The sequence below is a fragment of the Dromiciops gliroides genome, chromosome 2, assembly GCF_019393635.1.
Source record: "Dromiciops gliroides isolate mDroGli1 chromosome 2, mDroGli1.pri, whole genome shotgun sequence".
Taxonomy (NCBI): domain Eukaryota; kingdom Metazoa; phylum Chordata; class Mammalia; order Microbiotheria; family Microbiotheriidae; genus Dromiciops; species Dromiciops gliroides.
Genome location: NC_057862.1, coordinates 340,765,597 through 340,786,603, shown reverse-complemented (window position 1 = coordinate 340,786,603; position 21,007 = coordinate 340,765,597). Strand labels below are relative to the sequence as shown.

The window sequence follows — 21,007 nt, the reverse complement described above, 5'->3', positions numbered from 1 at the left end:
AAAGACCCATCCAAGGAGGAGTACAAATGATATTTACACTATTGGCCAGGGAGCTCACATCCCTACAACTTGTCCTTTACTTCTCTCCTTTCTTATATCTTCCAGGAAACTCTGCAGAGAGTAGAGCACTTCTGCCAAAAGCACCCCAGGAATAGCCCCTGTTAGACAGTGGGCTCCTTGGTAGCAGGGACTATTTTTGCCTTTCTCTGTATGTATCCTTAGTGCTCAGCATTGGGCCTAGTAAACAGTAGGTGCTTAATGAATGCCTGTAGGTTGACTGTGAATTTCTGTGAAATACCAGTTCATTCTCTTGGGAGAGTCCTTCTGTTCCTGTTCTGTCCTCTTGTCAAAATACTTCCACAGAAGACCAGTGTCCACAGGAGTTTTAGAGACTTTATTTATGTATAAACAATTTAAACACTTTGCCATAAATTATCTTTGCCTGTCTCTAGTCTTTGCTTAGCAGCAAATTAAAATTAATATAAAAACTCAATGAACAATTCATACATGTATATTACAAAAAAAGTTCTTGTACCAAAGTTCTTATTAGACTTATTTTTTTTTCTTTCCTCGTGGTGACTTGTCATGTGATTGTCTCAGTTTCTGGACCAAACAAACACACTAATAATTTTAAATCTGAAACAGTGATTGTGCCTTTCGGCTCATGTATGTACAGGGTGATCTGAAGTGGTGCCCATTAGCAAAAGAGTGACACAATGCCCACACCTCTACTGGAACTGATACCAACAAACTACAGAATCTAAACAGACTACACCCTGTAACTGTGTATTACTGTCCACAATGGAATCTTCAAAGACAAACAGAGTATGAAATTTATCTGTAGTGATTATAGCCACCATTTTGAACTGAACTTTACACTCTGCCCTCCTCGAATACATCGACTCAGGTCGGACTTAGGTAGGATCTGAGTTCAAGTGCAGGACGTTATTATTTCTCTCTTTGATTCTTGATGTTAATTTCTTTTTTTTTTCTTGTTTTTTTTCTTTAAGAGTAATTTCAGTGCTCACTCTTTCACCTCTTTCCCCCCCACCCCAGTTGCTACACACAAATCACCCCAAAAGTCAATGTTTTAAATGCACCTGTATTTTGCTTAAACGAAAACTTCTGGAGTTTGTTTGCTTTTTATCAAACAAGCAGTCTGAATTATTTTCCTCAGCTGGTCTGGTGAAGCTGGCCCTCATGGATGTTTCAAAGTTGCTCACGTGTGAATGGAGTGAGGTAATAGAATATGAGGCCTTCTCTTTTTTGTCTGTTTTTGTTTTTGTTTTCCTTGTGAAATTTGTGTTGCTTTTCTTTAGACCCAGAACAAGTGGGTAATATCTTAGGGGAACTTGGAACATTTTTTTTTTCCCGGTGAGTTTTCAGTCAGGCTTTTAGTCCACTCGAGGATGTGGAACGTCTCACTTGGACAGTAGCATCTGAACTCAAAAAATGAGCTTTTTTTTTTTCTTTTTCTTTTTGCCACTTATTATCCCAAAGCAGCTCAGCCTAGTGCCCCTGGTTAGGTCTTCATCTCCTTAGGAGAGGAGATAACAGTTACGCCTACTAAGCCATCCAGACAAGGAATGGCAGCAAGCAGATCATTTTGTTACCTCTTTCCCATTTCATTCTGTCTTAAAAACTGGATGTTGCTGCTACTGTCCGCAAGCTCTGGGTATTGCTCCACGGGAAGGACATAGTATCCCTCATAACCTTGCACCCTTCCTGTGCTCAGGAGCTGTTGCTTCTCTCCATCAGTCCACAAGCGGCTGCCCTCCCTCCCTTCCCGGGCTTTCTGCTGTTCCTTGGCCCATGCGGCCCCCAGGGCCCTCTGCCTCGCCTGGTCCAGGACTCGGGCTTTCTCTTCATCAAGTGTGTCTGGGGTGAGGCCGTAGCGGATGTTGAGCAGCAGTGTTCGGTACTGGAATTCAATGTTTGTGAACCTTCGAGTCCTCCCATTGACCAGCAAGGTGGGCTGCGACATGGTCACATTAACCCCACTGTCCAGCACCTTCCGCCCACTTGTCATGGCAAGGGTAACCAGGTCGCTGTCAGAGGAGCCGATTTTTACAAAGTAGTGTGTGTCCTTCCCCTCTATGCTGTAGTGCATCTTGTCCAGGTAAAAGGCATTGTTCAGCACAGAGGCCACCTTCCGACTGTCTTCACTGGCGATGCTAGACACTCCAGTCACCACACGCCCTTCCTTGATGGCAAACATGATGCCTTTCCCAATGATGGGTGTGGTGGTAGCAAACCAGTGTCCAGCTTTCTCTCGGATGCTGGCATGGAGCCTTTTGGAGATGACCTGCCCCTCCAGGGCCATGAATGCCTGATTATGCCTTTCTGTCGTCTGCTGGACTCCCGTAATGAGCTGTAGGCAAAAGAAAACCCAGAAGGATGAGAAAGTTGGCCTTAGCTCATTAAAAGACAACAAAAAGTATGCATTTGCTCTGCTCAGTGGTCCCCCTCCCCTTCCCTGCTGACACAGACCTAACATAACACTGCAAGGCTAACATCTCCAGAAGTAAGTCTGGGCCACTGAGGGGCTTGCTGAGCATTCAAGGTCATGGACTCTATGCTGGCAGGGCAGATAGTCCAGATTACTATGTAACTAATTAAGAAGCAAAGTAAGGAAGGTGTGCCACCTTTCTAAAGATCTGCACATCAACAGATGACCCTAAGACTCTTCTTCGAGGTTGGGGAAAGGATAGCTATTCATTAGTGGTTTCTTTGGCAGTTGTCTTGTACAGCTCAGACAAAAGGCATCCTGACCCGAAGGGATGGGTTTGTTTGGATTCAGTGGTTCCAGCTGTGGGTCTTGCTGACTTCCAAGCAGGTGAACTAGGGCTGGTCCCTGGACAATGTCCAAAACTGCCCGTTCTTTAATATCTTATGATGTGATGAATAAGAAATTGGTTCTTACTTTGTTCACCTGGGCCATGTGGCCAAGGAGAAAAAGCTCTTAGGTAGAAGTTAGTAGATAAATTCTAATCCTCATCTTTACCACTGACTTTTATATGGCATGTTATCTTTCATATCTCAGTTTCTCCATTTGCAAAATATAGTCTACCTAAGTTGCTGTAATAGGGACTAGGATAATGGGAAATGAATGCATTTTGAAATATATAGTTCTTACACAAATGCAAAAAAGTCTTGTTAGTTCAAAGAATGCTTCCTCGCATGGTGGGAATCATTATGGGGATGTTCTGTCCTCAATGACTGGGAGACTCTAGGTTGACTCTTTACAGTGACCTTAATTTGGTTGATAGACTGAAACAGCTGTAACATTTCATATTTTTATTATGCTGAGTTGTTGTCGAATTGTTTCAGTTCTTTCCAACTCTTTTTGACCCCATTTGGGGTTTTCTTGGCAAAGATACTGGAGTGGTTTGCCATTTCCTTCTCTAGCTCATGTTACAGATGAGGAATCTGAGGTAAACAGGGTTAGGTGACTTGCCCAGGGTTACACATCTAGTAAACTGTCTGAGGCTGGATTTGAACTCAGGAAAATGAGTGTTCCTGACTCTAGGCCCTGCACTCTATCCATTTTGCTACTTAGCTGCCCCATAATGCTGAGTGCTGACTATCAATAAAAAGGAGGGAACTTGATGCAAGGAGAAGTTTCCTAGCAATTAGAATTATCCTTAAGTGAAATGTGCTGCCTTCGGAGGTATTGGGTCTCTGGGTAGAGTAGGTAGATGACCACTTGTCATAGGACCCCAGATCTAGGGCTGGAAGAGATCTTGGAAGCTATCTAGTGCAACCCTTTTATTTTACAGAGGAGGAAACTGAGGCTCAGAGAGGTAGTGACCTTCCCAGGATCATTTAGGTGAATATTAGAACCAGGATTTGAACTCAAGTCATCTGACTCCAGTTAGTAGATTTCCCCCTAAAACAATTAATTCGAGTTAAATCGGCTGGTCTCTGAGGTTCCTTCCAATTTTAAGATTCTCTGTGTACCTTGTGAATAGTGACAGAGTCCCACCCACTTCAGTGAACTATGGGCCACTCAACTTCCAAATCAAAACTGACAACTCTCTGGCCCTCACTGCATGAACCAACCACAAATGATCTTAAAAAACTCAATATGTATAAAATTTTAATCATAAAACACTGAGGTTTTATGTGGGGCATAAAAATGTTCCTTTAATGGGACAGAAACTGCAAACCGTGGTTTTATTACTCCCCATAAAAGCCAAAAGGGTTATGATCTTATAGGAGGAACAGATGGTAAGTTACCTCCAGATTTCCCTGTGCCACTGTTAATCAAGTAACAACTCAAGGGTACAGACAGAACAGGTAACGTTACTGCAATTAAGGTAATAATTGAGGTTGGGAAGAAAGATGGTTTGTACCCAACAGGTGATGATGTTGACATTTGTTTCCCTGGGAATCCAATGCTGTTTAGCGGCCCATTTATATCCCACTATGATGTTATACTTCTCCATGGATGTGCACTCATCCCCATGTAATTCTGTTTACAATACAGACTGCCAATAATGATTTGGATGCTTAGCTGGGATGTCACCTTACCTGTCCAGTTTCACTAGCTTGACTTTCTGACAATTCATAAGGTGGAGGCACAAAGTACATTTTGGCTCTTGGGAAACCAGGAATGATATTGCTGAGTTGAAACCCAAACATCACAAGCCAGCTTTTCACATCTGCAATGAAAAATAAAGAAGAGTTAAGAAAATAGGCCACTTGGGCAACAGCAGCGGAGGTTGGTGAGACACTACTTATGATATAACAGGAGTCTATACCACATGTCCAAAGGGGAAACAAAGCAGGCACATGTCAAGTTCTTAGTCTATCAACCCAATGTATTTTTACACAGGTGCTAAGAAGTAACACATTTGTATCTTTGACAAATGTCAGGAGGTATATAGATTATTAGAAGGGGCTCATCTTCCTGACAGCTTAAGAAAAATCAGGTTGCCTTCAAAACTTTCTATCTGAAGAGTCCTCTTCCTTCCTATTTCTCCCTCACTTAGAGCCATAACTAGGAAGTTTTGAATCTGGGGCAAAGTATCATCAATCAATCAACTAGCATTTATTAAGTGTCTACCATGTTCTGGGCACTGTGCTAGGTAATGGCAATACAAAGACACCCCCCCCCCCCAATTCAAACAGTCCTGCCCTCAAGTGGTTTCTATTCCATCACTGGGTGTGGAGACTAAAGTGCAGTGTCATTGGTAGTGAATGCAGAGGAGAGTGTGACACTGTCTCCTTAGGGGTTTACAGAATCCAAGATATTGGCACTATGCCACCAGGATAGAGTACGGTGGTAGAGTATGGTGGACAGTAAATGTTCAGTAAATGAACCTTGTTTGCTATCTAGTAGTTTCTCATTTTTACTAATTATGCTAACTAGGTGCCAGAATCTGTTGTTCCTTTGCTCCTTAAGTGTCATCAATATCCTCTAAATTCATGCCTGGAGCAAAGTCCTAATCACTCCATCCTAGTTACAGCCATCTCCCTCCACTTCTCCTTCCTCCCACCTGAAATTCACTTGCTAGTAATGCTAAATGTGCTCTTCCTTCTGAGTAGAGGAATGTTCAATGACTCCTAAGGTTGACAGTGACAGCTCATGCCATTGACCTTATTTTTCTAAAGCAGCCAATGTGGTTGGTTTTGGAGTCTGACCAGATCACAAATATTTATTGAAGTCACTAGTCTCCTCCATTTTGCAGAAGGTGCCTCTTCAGCGGTGTGCTGACAACACGCTTCCTCTACTCATTTTGAATGTAATTGGTGTTACACTGTAGCAGTCTCCCTAAACAATCTGTTGAGGAGGGAGTCATTTAGGTCTAAGCAAGAGAATGCAGCTCATTCTAATAGTTCATTATTCCCTTTTTCTAATGTTCTTCACAGCATGTGATCACACAGCTAGAAAAGTTAGCTTTCCCTCAGAAAATGCTGTCAACAAAGCATCCTCAGGTGTTAAGTGTAAATATGAGAAGGAGATAATGTGAGAAGAAGGTTATGCCTTTCTTCTCACTTATGAAAATTAAACTCTACAAAACCCAACTTTTTTTTTTTCCTTAAGTGAAAGCATTCTTGGGATTTGTTAGCTTGAAGAACCACCAGGGGGCCACTGAGAGGGAGATGCCATGAGTCCCAGGTAGTGGGACTCATTACTGCTTTCAACTGCTTTCAAGTGGGTCTCACGAGGAGCTTCCTTAACTAGGGTTTCATTTGTGAATTGGCGTTTGCAAAAATAGCATCATTTAGCCGATATAATAAAATCTGTTAGGCTGAGCTATTACCCAGCAAGCAAGAGAAACCTTGGAACAGGGTCTGGGGACACTCCTGAATTCTTCCACCAGGTCTAAAATCAGTGGCTTCCCCAAGGCTCAGGAGCCCCAGTCATATTCACCTTCATTTCTGTTCCCTCACTTGGCAGCTGCCTCTTGAAGGCCAGAAGAGAGGGCAGAGCCAGCTGACAGTGCCTTCTTTGGAGAAACAAGCCCTTTCCTCAGTTAGGAGCTGCCACTCACGAAGATAGCTCTATTCTTAAATTGCAAGGGTTTCTTTAATTATGGGAGATAGTGGGTTCTGTTATTAGAGTTTCTCCTGACTGCATCTTAATTACCTCTTCTTTGTAAATTGTTAGCAGCAAGTTCAACTACTTTGCTATCCTCCTAAGTGGTAAATTAGCACTAATTGATATGAGGGTAAAAGTTTTACCAAAACACAATACATACAGATTGATTTAGTGCTCTTTCCCATGTTTTTCTGCAGGTGTTCTTCCAATTCTAATATGATTTTGGACACTGAACTTTTTTTATGCTATTGGCTCAGGCATCGGGTCCCTCTTCCCTAACTCAAGAAACGATAGGCTTCTTTCTGAATAATATTCTGAGGAAGCTGATGATTATGGATTGTGGCTAAATTTACTTCGGTATGACTTGTTTCCCCTTAACTGAGCTGTTGTAAGAGCAGTGGAATGAGGTGCTGTCATTTTGTTTTCAGAAAAGTCCATTTTTATAACATCTTTCAAGAGCCAACAAGAAAACAGAGGACCCAGTCAGTTTGAGTACACTGACTGCATGTATTTATTTGGGACTTGGCATCAGCAGGTGTCTATTCACTTTCATCCGGCACAGACTATGGAAATACCCTTTGTCTAGCTCTGGCTCATTCATTACCAAGTATCCAGAGCCAAACCTGATTCTGTGGCTTTGAGAACCCACTGGTGGTCAATGATAAGCACTGTCTGTTTTCCACTTCATTTTCTATGAAAACTTGGAGCCCTTCCACTCTGAAATGCCTTTTCCTCCATTGTCTTACTTGTCAATGGGAAATACACCCAAACTAATGTCAACAGTGCTATCAGTGTTCTTGCTGGCATTTATGAAAAGGTATATCATTTTGAAAGGTCTCCTCATGATGTGAAACCTCCCTCAAACTCTACTAGGACAACAACTCTCTGGTGGCTGCTTCCCTGATGAAGGCAGAGGGGTTCTCACCTGTCACATAGTTCTTCAAATCTAGCTCGTTGCTGAGAGGGTTGTTGCTTTTGAACATATAAAGGTTGAAGGGCGCTGGCTCCTTGCCAATGTTTCTCCACATGGTATAGTCAGGGGAGGTCCAACGCCCTGCCAGTACATCATAGTCTCTCTGAGTGAAGTGGACCAACTTGGTGAGGGGATCGTAGAGTCCCCCATGGAAGCCAATAACTAACTGAAAGTCAGGATTAGAGTCGTAGTAAATCTCCCCATATGCTGTGTACTGCAGCTGTTTGATCATGAGGCCATTTATGCTGAACACTGCCAGTGGGGTTCCAGTGTTGTCCGATGCTACGTAGTACTCCTCTCCACTGCTGCTCTCCATGGCAAAGAGATGGCCCTGGAGGTCATAGTAGAGGGAAGTGATCTCTGAATTGGAATGGTTATAGACATGAGTCATGCGGGTTGGGTTGTGGAGGTCAGAATAGAAATATTGCAAATGGTGCCCAAGGTTGGTCTTGCAGGAGGCTCGCCGCCCCACTCCGTCATAGCGGTACTGGACACTCCACCCACTGGCCTTGTTGTAGGCTCTTGTCAGGAGACCCTTAGAGTTATACTCAAAGATATCTGAACCTCTCTGGCAGAGGAAGCCATCATCATCTATCTTGTACTGTATATCCCCAAGACGTGTGATCCTATCTCGGAGGTCAAAGCGTAAAGGTATGATCCGGACGCTGTTCCCAGGATTCAACAGGTGAAGATTTCCATTAAGGTCATAGCTGTAGCGCCAGGTCGGTCTGTCATTGACTGCCACACTCTGGAGCTGCCCATCTCCATCATAGTCATAGGTATATTTGGTAGTATTGGCATAAGGACCCAGTTTCAGCTCCCTCTTGGTAACTCTTCCCATGCTGTCATATTGGACTGTCATCCAGTACATGAGGGACCTGAACATTTCATACTGGACTTCCTTAATCCTCCCATGAGTATCAAAATGTTTGCTCAGAGTCATGACCGCGGTAGTGATGATTTGATTGATGTCATAGTAGATGACTCCAAATTTGCCAAAGTGCTCTACTTTGCCAGAGATCTCATCATAGCGGTAGAGATCCACGGGAAGAGGGGTCTCACTTATGACAGGCTTGATGCTTGCGATCCGAAAGCTGTTGTCATGGTAGGTGTAGTCAAACCTTGCATTGACCATGCCTTCCTCTGAGAATCTGTATATCTGTTTGTCTACCAAGGGGCCGATTTTCCGGTATCGAATAGTGCAGGAGAACCCACCACTTTGGAGGTTCACCATCTTCAAAACACCAGTTGTCTCATCATAACCAAAAGTGACTGCTGTGCTGTCATAGACTATTTCGGACAGCTTGGAGAGCTTCCCATATTTGTAGAACACTTGTCTCCCAGTCCCCAAAAAGGATGTCTTTAGAATGCGGCCATCGTCACTGTAATCAAAGATGACCGAAGCATTGCTTTCTGGAGGATTATAGATGTTTCTGATGTAGCCAATGGAGGTGTGAGTGGACATGCTGTGCCGGGCAACACTGGGCATGGTGACAGCATGGAGACGGTCAGAGGCATCATATTCAAAAATGTATTGCCTCTGGCTCTGCATCAGGAGGACCATGGACTGGATAAAAAGAAAAGAAGGGGATATGTAGAGTTAGATTTTCTTTATTCAAACAAGGAAAGTGTTGTTGACAGGTGAAAGCAAACAATGGAGGATTTTTAGCAAAATTCATGGAAAATACAGACACTCTCCAATGAGTGTTTCAATTTCCTTCTCCCTTTTCCCCGTCAGAGCCTCAGCCACTTACATTTCACATCACTGGGACAATGAAAAGAGCACTAGATTTGGGGTAAAAGGACCTGGGTTCAAATCCAAGCTCTGTTACTATTTGTGTGGAACCTTAGACAAGTCACTCATTTCCCTGGGTTCCAATTTTCTCATTTACAAAATGAAAGGATTGGACTAGATCAGAGGTGCTGAACTCCAGCTGGGCTGCAAAACTCCTGAGAGAAGTCTACATTGGATGGAAATGTAATTGGGAAGTGTTTTAACAAAATAAATAAAAAGGCAACATAGATAATGTTAATTTATAGTTTTCTAAGTCAACATGCAGCTCATAGGGATCTGTGTTTCCATTTGAGTTTGACACCACTAGACCTCTAAGGACCCTTGCAGCTTTAAATCTATTAGCCCCATGTCACAGTTAGATTTTTAGTTGAAAGGAGCCCTTCTGAAAAATATTTCACCAACAAATCCCCACTGAGTAATAGCAAAGCATAAATGTAACACTATTAGCTAGCATTTATATAGCACTTCAAAGTTTACAAAGAATTTTCTGCGATCTTATTTAATCCTCACAACAACCTGTCTCCAAGTCCAGCACACTACTACTGCCTTAGGTGCCTCTATAGTCTCCATTTTACTCTGCATTAACAGTAGTTTCTGGGAACTTGTCTTCCTGGATTTTCCTGTTTGGTCCTCAGCTTTCCCTTCTGATCCCTCACAGGATGCTGCTTTAGTATTCAGCACTCAACAATATTCAATAGTATTGAGCTATTCAGCACTTAACCGGTAATGTGGTTATTTGTGTATGTATCCCATGCCTCTATTAGACTGTAAGCTCTACGAGGGCAGACACCCTATCTTATCTAAACAGTGTCTTCTTAAGTGTCTAGCGCCAAGCACTGCACTAAGTCTGAGTATTTCAGGCCCACAGGTCTGGAGAGGACTTTAACAGGCAATAAAGCCCATATTGTTGTCCTTAAGATATTTTCTGGGGCCTTGAAAGGTCTAAGACTCCAGCTTCCCTGAGTCTTTCCTTCATTGTAGCATTCTCTACATCACCATCCGTGGAGGGCCATAGCTCTAGGACTATGTCAGTGATGGCAGCTCCTTCCTCTGTAGAGTAGGAGCTTCTGCAACTTGTAGGAGAGAGGGATCAAGGGAAGAGGAGCTGAAGATATGAAGGGAGGGAATCAATGTGATGATGTATGTCAAACTATAGGTCAATGGGAATCAGAAACAATGAGGATAGTCTTCGACAGCCCCAAAATGTGACCTAAGGAGGAATCCTCTCCTTAGTGAGAGAAGTGTCTGACTCTATGTAACCCAGGAAAGTTGGATGCTTCCAGAACCAAGGAACTTGGCATGGGGAGAGCCCAGAGGCAGCTAGACAGCAACCAAAGAGGAAATGTGCAGCAGCTGGGGCTTGAGTTTTAGACAAACTTTTCTATTCTGATAGCTTAATTTAGGATCAGGCAGAAATGAATCACTGCATTTCCAATTCATAAGTAATGATTAGATGAGAGCTCTCTTGCCAGTGGGGTGATTCGGCCCGATTTTTGCAGCACATTTTGTAGAATAAAATCAGACAATCCGTCCTTCCTGCCATTACCGAGAAGCTTAATGCTTTTTTATGGAAATAGTCTGAGCCACGAATAACACATTCCTTCAAATTTGCTGTCCAAGGGGAGGGCGGAGAACCTTCATCCATTTGGTGCAAAGAGATTTTGAGTGTCTGAGGGCAAAAGATTTTAGATCCTTTTTTTTTTTTTTTTCAGAAAGCCCTGAATGAATATCTAACCACACCATTTCACCAAGCCTCCCATCTCCTCACAGACAAGCAAAGAAAGTTCACTTACTTTGTCAAGGTAAGAGTAGCTCCACACTTTGCCATCAGAAAACATTCGAGAGATGATCCGGCCCTGTTTGTCAATGTCTGTCCTTTCGCTCATGGCCCCGCGTTGAAGGCCTGCTAGCCTGCCATTGAAGAAGTAGGAGACATTGACTGCAGCTAGCCCACTGCTGGGGAGCCAGAGGAAGGGGCGTCCCACTTGGTCATAGATGATCCTCAGGGTGAACTTTCGATGATCATCATAGATTTTCTCTGTTCGGATGTTCCTGTCATAGTCAATGGACAGGAGATTTCTCCCATGGACCTATAAAAACACAAGGGGCCCATTTAGCATGTCAGGAAAGAAAATGATACCCAGTTATGTCAGCATGTGGTTCTTCCAAGTATATGGCTACTGTGGCCATGGGAGATGGACTAACTGTGTGCTGACTTTCAATCTAATGCACTTTGCAATTCATAGGTGATACTAGGTTGCTTATAAAGCATTGGTGAAAGGTTTCCTGGAGGAGGTATGACTTGGGCAAGGCCTTAAACGATGAATAGACTGTGGATAGACAGGAGGGCAAGGATATATTGGGCCAAGTGTGTGTAAAGGAATGAGCCTGGGATGTTCTCAGTTTGGCTGAAGTTCAGTATCCATATTAGAGAATATTCAATTAGGAAGGTCCTGACTGATGAAGTTGTTGGTCAGTCATTTAATGGTGTCTGACTCTGTGAGTCCATTTGGGGTTTCCTTTTTCTTTTTGTGGGGCAATGAGGGTTAAGTGACTTGCCCAGGGTCACACAGCTAGTACATGTCTGAGGCCGGATTTGAACTCGGGTCATCCTGAATTCAGGGTTGGTGCTTTATCCAATGTGCCACCTAGCTGCCCCCATTTTGGGATTTTCTTGGCAAAGGTACTGAAGTGATTTGTAATTTCCTTCTCCAGCTCACTTTATGGATGAGGAAACTGAGGCCCCAACAGGGTTAAGTGACTTGCTCAGGGTCACATGGCTAGTAAGTGTTGGGGGACAAATTCGAACTCAGGTACTCCTAACTCTAGACCTGATACTCTAACCACTGCACCATCTAGTTGTCCAACTGATAAAGTAACAGGCATAAAATGAGTGAGCCAAGGAATTTTAGGGGCATGTCCTATAGTTAATTTTGGGACTTCTTGAGGATTTTGGAATCCAATAACTTTTTGTGTGTGTGTGTGTGTGTGTGTGTGTGTGGCAACGAGGGTTAAGTGACTTTCCCAGGGTCACACAGCTAGTAAGTGTCAAGTGTTTGAGGCTGGATTTGAATTCAGGTCCTCCTGAATCAATGGCTGGTGCTTTCTTCACTGTGCCACCTAGCTGCCCCCAGAATCTAATAACTTAATAAGGTAATTTGCTTATATACATGTATCCAAATTGAGACTACGATTTCCAGAGTTGATAACAAGTTAGGGTTAGAAAGGCTATTTCTTCTTCTTTTTTTTTTTTTTCCGGCTATTTCTTCTTAAATGTGTAACTTGCTGAAAACTATTTTACTTTTGTTCTAAATGAGTGTGGAAAGCTAAGGAAGACCCTTAAATACGTTGGCTCATTTGTTTCTGCATTCCAGGGCATGACCACTCAAGGATTTCATAAAAACCATTGTGAATGTTGCCAAAGGCAGATGACAATTGGTGTTGTCCCCTAGCAGCCACTGAACACCAAAGTGCCTTATCACCTCTTGTTTCTTTCCCCAATTCTCCCTCCCTCTTGTTTCTTCTCCAGAAAAATTAGAGGATTGCTATATAATATACAAAGTCCCTTCCACTGTTAATATTCTATGATTCTATTCTCTTCCTTCTTTTCTTCCTCCTCTGCTTTCTCCCTCTTCTACTTTTCATGCTCTCCTAGCCCTGCCAATGGTATCTACAGAAAGTGTTTATAACCCTGCTGAGGTCACATAAGGCTGAAGAGACCCCTTGACCCCACATGTGCTCACACCAGAGAATAACAAGTATGAACAGTTACAGTTAATGAATTTTGAGTTATTATTTCTAAAACCCCAACTGGTCATCAGGAATGGCATTTCCTTTGAGCCCTGGTACTTTTTAGTTTGGTTTTTAATTGTGAATTTTCAGTGAAGAATGCCCAGTGCTTCTGATAATAATGAAATAAGATAAATTCAGTGGTAGATGAGCCAAGGAGTCTGGGCCAGTGCTGTAATCTAATAAAGCCTCTTAAGTAATTTAATTGTGAGTGTGCCATTAATAAAGTGGAAGTCTTTAACTTAGATAGCCTTTGATGGCAGTGACGACCAAAAGGAGCATTCAGCAGTTCCTGGGAATGTGTTCTTCAAACTTATAGTTTGCAGGAGCTTTGATTTAGCAACATTTTCTCTTATCCCAATTTAAATTGCCCATCAAACAATATTTAAATTAACCTTGAGGCTTCCTGGAGAACATAAAAGTTATTTTGAATTATTTTCACTGCCATGATCAGCACAATTTCCACCCTATCTTGCTCGGTAGGAATCCAGTGGTAGAGAAACCAATTTTTAAATTAATACAATTTTGTGTTTGTAAGGAAGTCATTATTTTTAATTATCGGGTATTTTCCTCATCCTGGCTTCCCCAGTTAATAAAACTCAGCTGTTTAGCACTGCTTTTATTTCTGTAGTGGGCAAACTTTGGGAAACAGTTCCCTCTGTGGAATTTTCCCCAGAATGTTTTGCTCTGGTAGAGGTTGCTGCTGGTGTCTGAAGTGCTCATAAAGAACTCAAGGAAAGGAAACAGGGTACATGGAATGGTCCTCTTGGGCTCATAACTGGTGGCTCTGATTCTGTCCTGAGGGCTAATGACTGGGAACGAACAATGTGATTTTTATAAGGGATGGGGTAAGAGAAAAGAATTGGAGTAGCAGCAAGAGAGAATTCAGTTAGATTTGAGAAAGAAATCCTTGGCTATCACACTGATTAAAAGCAGGAATATTTTACAACAGTGGAGGTTAGGCTCGATGATCCTCACAAAGAAAGAAAATCATCTGTGTTTCCTTCTTAGTCTAAACGATGACTTTTCATGAGAAATAAAATGGACAACATGGACTTTTCTGTTTCCTTCTGGCTCTGGGATTCCTTTATTTTTTAATTTTTCATTTCATTTTGTTTTATTTTTTGTGGGGCAATGGGGGTTAAGTGACTTGCCCAAGGTCACACAGCTAGTAAGTGTCAAGTGTCTGAGGCCGGATTTGAACTCAGGTCCTCCTGAATCCAGGGCAAGTGCTTTATCCACTACGCCACCTAGCTTCCCTTATTCCTTTATTTTTAAAACTAGCTACCGCACTAGTGCCTACCCAACCAACATGGTTAAAAATTACATTGTGACCAGCAATATGTTCAAACAAAACACCTCACTACAGAATCTATATCTAGCTTAGAATAGACCCCCCAAAGGTCAGTTTGTTTATCCCCTTGTCACTAGGCAAGAGGACATCTATTCCGGAGCAGACAGGTGGGTATCCATACTATTTTTTTGAGTTGTCCTGCTATTTATAAACTATTATATCCAAGAAGGACTTTGTCTTGTGCAAACCCTGGAGCCAATGTGGTAGTTAAGCATCTGAGAAAATAGAATTTTTACACATTCTCTGTGTGTGACAAAAAGCTGGTCTACTCTGACAACTCCACAGGAGATCAAATGTGTTTGTACACATGTGAGCACACGTAGCATATACATACAAAACTCAGACTAGGGAATGTCCTGTCTGGTTCCTATGTTCCTGTGATTTGCAAAGTAAGTAAAAGTAACACTTCAGAGTATAATTGCAGTGTCATATTAATTATATGGAAACCAAAACAAAATTACTAACTCCCACTTCTCCTTGGAATACTAATAACACTAATACCAATATCATGATGGAAGATTATCTCGGAAGCAATTTTTCTTTTGTTCTGCTACCTACACATGTATCTGTTTCTTACCTCTGCAGTCTTTATGTAAATTACAATCAGGAAGACAGCTCCAGGAGGCTGGTTATCTGCTTTCTTTCAGAGAAAATCAGACTTCTCACAACACATTATTATTATTTTTTTAGAAAAAGGGCAGATGTTTTAAACCTCAGAAGAAAGGGTCTGCATTAATTCCCACTTCCAAACATTTGAAAAAAGCCTCTCTGACTAAAAATCCTTGCCCAGGCCCCCAGGACAGGTGCATAGCATAGTGGTTATACATTATATTTCATGACAATGTGTCTTTGAAACCAAATCAACTGGTATTTCTCAAGCATCATTGACTAGAAAGCCCACAGTGCTTGGACATCAGCCTCATGATTCACAGATACAGATTTAGCTTCTGCAACGCTGTGTGTGTGTGTGTGTGTATGTATATGTGTGTGTGTGTGTGTGTGTGTGCGCGTGCACACCTGTATGTTTTGAAAAGCTAGAGGGTGGGGGAATAAAGGTGGGTGGCAGGAGGTAGGAAAAAGGGAGGACAGAAGAGGTGGAGAATAATCTTTCCAAATGAAATTATCTGACAAATTTTTGGATGGTGAAATGCAATTACGCACATTGGGAATGGGTGGGGATATTGAAGCTAACATCCCAATTTTAAAAAAATGAATCACTAAATATTGAATTATGTGTCAGGGTCATGGCCCTTTCATTTAACACATCTGTTAGCCATCCTAACCGGCTGCTACCTTTTTCACTTAAAAGGATGTGGCTAAGGGGAATGAATGAAAAATCACTTATTACGCACTTGCTCTGTGCTAGGCATTGTGTTCAGTGCAAGGAAGAGTTGTTTAGTTGTATGTCATTCTTTATGATCCCTTTTGGGATTTTCTTGGCAAAGACACTGCCATTTCCTTCTCCAGCTCATTTTACAGCTGAGGAACTGAGGTAAACAGGGTTAAATGACTTTCCCAGGGTCACATAGCTAATAAGTATCTGAGGCCACATTTGAACTCAGATCTTCCTGACTCCAGGTCTAGTGCTCTATCCACTGAGACACCTAGCTGCCCAATACAGCAGAGTAGAGTCTGTCAATTGCCTTGATTCTCATCTACTGAAAGCCATTATTACTTTGTCTTCTCTTGCATGGCTTAAATCAATGGCTTAATATTACATTTTGACCTGCTGGAGTCATCAGAAACTTGAGGGTCTGCGGAAGGAGGGAAGGTCAGGCAAGATGGTTGGATGCATCTTTGCCAGTGACTACTGGGTTGGTACGGTAGAGAGACGAGCAGTCTGGGAATCAGAAGACCATGTATAAGTCCCAGTTTTGACAATAACTTCATGGTCCTGAACAAGTTATTTAACTTGTCTGACAATTTCCTCATATGTAAAAAAATGGGAATAACGAAATTTGCGATCTCTCCTTCACTGGTTGTTGAAAGTACTTTGTAAACTTGAAGCAATATAGCAGTGACATTTGTTATTATTGCTGGCAAGAGGCATCAGTTAGGGGCCAGAAGCCCTGATCCAACAGATCGTACTCTCATCTGTTATCACTGTTTTTCTTCAACACCCCTGCTATCCTCTGGGTGTCTGGAGGAGGAATTTATTAATTGCTGATTACTCAGTTCCACTTTTCTATTTTACTCTTTTTATTCCCCTGCCCTAAGAAGAGTTGATGATGTACTGAATCTCTGAATATGTCTCAATAAATCTTCAGGCAGAAGTATTTTTTGGTCACCTTCTCCACACACGTATATTAAGTATGGGCACAAAGACAAGTGTACAGACACCTGTACCCAAGCACATCCTCACGAAGATTATCCTACCAGGTTATGAGCAAGACAATTGAACAAGAGTGATACAGGCTGATTTTTAAATTGGTCACCTAGGAACCCAGTCCTTTAGGCTAAAATTTCTGCATCCCTCAATTGAAACATGAGAAGAAATGATTGTGCGTATGTATGGAGAAGGTGGGGTGAGGAGGAATGTCAAGGAACCAAAGTTCCAATTTAGACACTAACCATCCTGGATGTAAAATTTGTTTTCCTCTAGGTGAGTCTGGGTACCTGTGACCCTTTTCCTCCTTAGACTTTGATTTCATTGGTGTAGGGAACTGTTAGTGTAGAAACCCCCTTCATTAATGAAGACTGGCAACTAATTTATAACTTAGAGTCATAGGGAGTTGCCTGAAGCAATGAGAAGTTAAGTAACTTATTCATAGTCCCATAGGCAGAATGTATCAGAGGCAAAACCTGGACACAAGTCTTCTTGACCGACTCTCTATCCACCATGCCAACTGTCTCTTTGTGATACACGACCAGCATATTCTATCCCACTGAGGAACTAGAAGCTATTCCATCATGTCCTCTTGAAGTTCCGGAAAAAAAAAAAGGCTCCCAATCCCATCACTGATGTCACACTCTCCATCCTTTGTTCCCTCCCAACCTCTTCTACCTCCTTTTTTTTTGTTGCTCCCCAGCAGTTTATAGGAGTTGCTTTTATTCCATTCACTAAACAGTTTACCAAGCTGAATTAAAATAAATGAGATGCAAATAAATTCCATGCTTTCTCCCTCATTTTCAAATTACATTTTCAGTCCACTCAACCTGTTATAATCTCATAGTGATTTTCATTTAAGAGAGCTAAATGGATATGTGATTATTGTTACAGGAACTAACACCAGACAATTAAATGTTGAGGTGTTGATAGATAAAGCTGTGTTTTGATTTGCATAAACATGATGCCAGCAAATCTAACCCTGGCAGGAATTCAGTTATAAGACTTGTGCGTCTAACTTCAGCTAATTACCACAAGTACCACTATTAAGTTTTTAATATTCAGAATTGGGATTATAGCCATTTTATTTTAGGGCCACATTTATCTTTATTTTGAAAACTCAGTCAAAATGCATAGCTGATTTATCAGAGAAAAGAAGCGATTACTACTTATAATCAACTTCTACAGTGCAGCGTATCAAAAATCAATTACACAGCCCTGAAATCCAGTCATTAAGGGTTTAGCTGCTAATCTCATTCCATTTTTGTCTTGCAACTCTGCAGATACCGATGGAGGAAGGAAAACATGGGAGTCTGCTGATAACCTAACGTTGAGAATTAGACATCCACTAGACAAAAGGAGAATCTTAATATGCAGCAGCCCTGCTCTTCTTGTGGTCACGATAGCCTAGGAAATGTTATTCCAAATCAAACGGCAAGAGGAGCAATCCATTTCTGTGACATTGCTGTAATGCTTCTACTTACATGGATCTCAAAGCACCTAGATAAGGCCCACCATGGGTTCCCCCAGAACAAAGCAGCTGTTGCTTGCATAGTCCTTTTCTGAAGTAGAGGATTGATTAGAATCCAAGGCAGAAAGGAAGATAACCTAACTTACTGACATTGAGTTCAGGCTTGATCTTCACATTCTGGCAAATTGGCCTCCTTTTGTTCCTCATACATGACATTTCATCCCTGCTTCTGCCGCTTTGTATTCAGCCATGCCTAGAAAACGTTTCTGTTCTTATCTGGGCCTCTTGGAATTAGTAGTTCCATTCAAGACTCGGCTCAAAGACTAACTCTTACAGGAAAGCTTTCCTGATTATCTTGGTTGTTAATGCTTTCCTGGCCCCACTCCCCCCATATAATTTTGTATTACCTGGTATATGTCCTGTACTTTTTCATCTATATGCCTTTCCCCTTGGAGAGAGTAAACTTATTGAAGGCAGGAACTGTTTCCTTTTTTTTTTGTCTTTGTATTCCCAGTGCTTAGCATAACACTTGGTATATAGTGGCTATATAATAAATGTGAATTCAATTGAATTAGACAGATATGTATTCAAGTGACCATGAAGGCAAAGCCCCAACCTGGGGAAGTCTAGGTTAGCAAAATACTATAATCCTACCTGGGATTGGCCAGAAAAATATAGGGTTTGGGATGTGGGGTGAAAAAGATGTTAAATGTGAAAAGGGGGCTGGATTTTGAGGCTCTTGCACTGATATGTTCTCCTACAAGGTGGAAGAAGCCTAAGGCTAGAAGTTTTCACATCACATGCTTCTTTCTCATGGAGAGAAATGACAATTGTATAGTCTTGAAGAGCTGGGAACTTTGTCTGAAGGAGGGGATTCCTATAATAATAACAACGATGTTTAGAAGAGCATTTTTAAGTTTACAGAGTTTTTTACGACATGACTTCTTTTGAGCCTCACAATAACTCAGGAAGGTAGGCAAGACATATTATGCTGTCCACTTACAGATGAGGAAACAGAAACCCACAAAGGCCTTGACTTGCCGATGGTCCCATTTGGAATTTGGCCAAACTTCTATTATACCATATTGCCTCTATGTGGTCTGAGGCCTACAGAGGCCTGAGTTTGTGGAATACAGTGTGGTGTATGGCCTGGATGTTCCCCTGGCTGGCTACAGGACAAGTGTTTTCCTTTCCCCTGTAAGAAATCCAGGGATTGTGGACTCTGTGGTGCGAAATTATGGTTAAGAACCACTTACCCGAAGTTTTCTGCCAAAGACAGTAACTTTGCCTTTAATCTGCTCTTTTCTTAGGCGCCACTCGATGGAGTTTAAACCATTCTCCATGGGAAGTGAAATGTTGCAACGCCCAATAGTGGGTGTGATGGTGCCTGCAAGGACATGGGGCTCGCTATGGAAGCTGACCGCCATGCCGTTGGCGTACATCACTCTCAGGGTGCCGTTGTTGCAGAGCTGATAGCTGTTCCGAACTTGATCTGGAAGAATGCAATTGGGAATGAGGGGAATGAAGAGATAAATTATCCACTCTATTAGTCATAAGGAGAACAAATCACCTATTTTTATAGGTTTCCATGGTACTTTGCAGCTGTCAGATGAAGACTGCCTGCAATTAGCACTCATACAGTGTTAAGGTGAACAGAAGAGATGCTACTGATCTGTGTAAAGAACAACACTATTAATATGTGGTGCTCCCAAAATAATTATGCCATGATGTTTTCTTTTCACTGGTTGAAAGCTATTAATAGAAAATTTAAATATATAATGATGTCTTTTACCCACACAGTTTATGTCAATCAGACTCCCAATTTAAAAAAAAAAATTAGCTAAAGAGAAAAAAATGAAAGGGAAACTACTTTCCTCTTTAAACCTTCATTACCCTTTCTTGTGCTCTTCACCCAGGAGGCTGTTAGGCAAACCACAAGGCAGATACACTGTAGGTAGTGAGACCTTAGGAATAGGCTAGAGTTCTTTTCTGAAAGATCACAGAAAGCAAGCTTCCCTACTTTCCTTCAGCCTCTGCTCCTAGTGACTATTCTATGGAGGAGGCTTGAGTTCTGAACCAAGAAGACTGAAAGAGAGGATAGGTACCAGAGGGGGTCGGTAAGCCCTGATTAATTTTCCTGAATGGAATGTGTACTGGCCAATCAGATTTCTGACCTTTTCCTTGATCGATAAGTTACAAGAATAAAAGTCAGGCCAGAAACTCCCTTTATGGATAAGTTGCTCTCTGATTATCCAAGAAAAAAGAACCCAGCTAGGTCAGCCAATGAGAAGTCAGTTTTTCAAGCACCCGGTAGCATGCAGCTGTCACTCCTGCATCTATAGTCATCACACAGAAGGACAGAATCTACATCATTAATCATTTGGTGGAGCAGAAATAAAGTCATTGGAACAGGATGTGTCGTGGGATAATAGTCTATAAATGTCACCATTTATCTATCGGGAGGACACTTTTATCCTCTGACAACGTGCTAGCCCACTGACATTATCTCTTAATTAAAAGAAAAATTAATCTGCACAATTCCTATTCTCTGTAGCTCCTGCACTTGTCGTATGCTGCGTCTAACAACAACAATAACCACAATATGGTCTGTGGACAATTAATAGGCTTGGTCTGTGGTGGGAGATTGCTATAGGTCTCAGATCCCAAGGCAATTATACTAGCAAATAATCACCCACAAAAAGACAGGAAGAAACTTGAAAGAAATTAGTCAGTGGGCCTAAAAGAACAAATA

At 41.9% G+C, this 21,007-nt stretch overlaps 1 protein-coding gene across 1 annotated transcript in view; it reads right to left on the bottom strand.

Moving 5' to 3' along the window:
* Positions 1-379: 379 nt before the first annotated feature.
* TENM2 (teneurin transmembrane protein 2) overlaps positions 380-21,007 on the bottom strand; it is a 1,399,253-nt gene continuing 1,378,625 nt past the window's right edge. The window contains 5 exon segments of the mRNA XM_043982744.1: positions 380-2,371; positions 4,534-4,664; positions 7,473-9,087; positions 11,109-11,405; positions 19,512-19,747. Coding sequence (XP_043838679.1) covers positions 1,610-2,371; positions 4,534-4,664; positions 7,473-9,087; positions 11,109-11,405; positions 19,512-19,747 — 3,041 coding nt within the window. The 3' untranslated portion in view covers positions 380-1,609.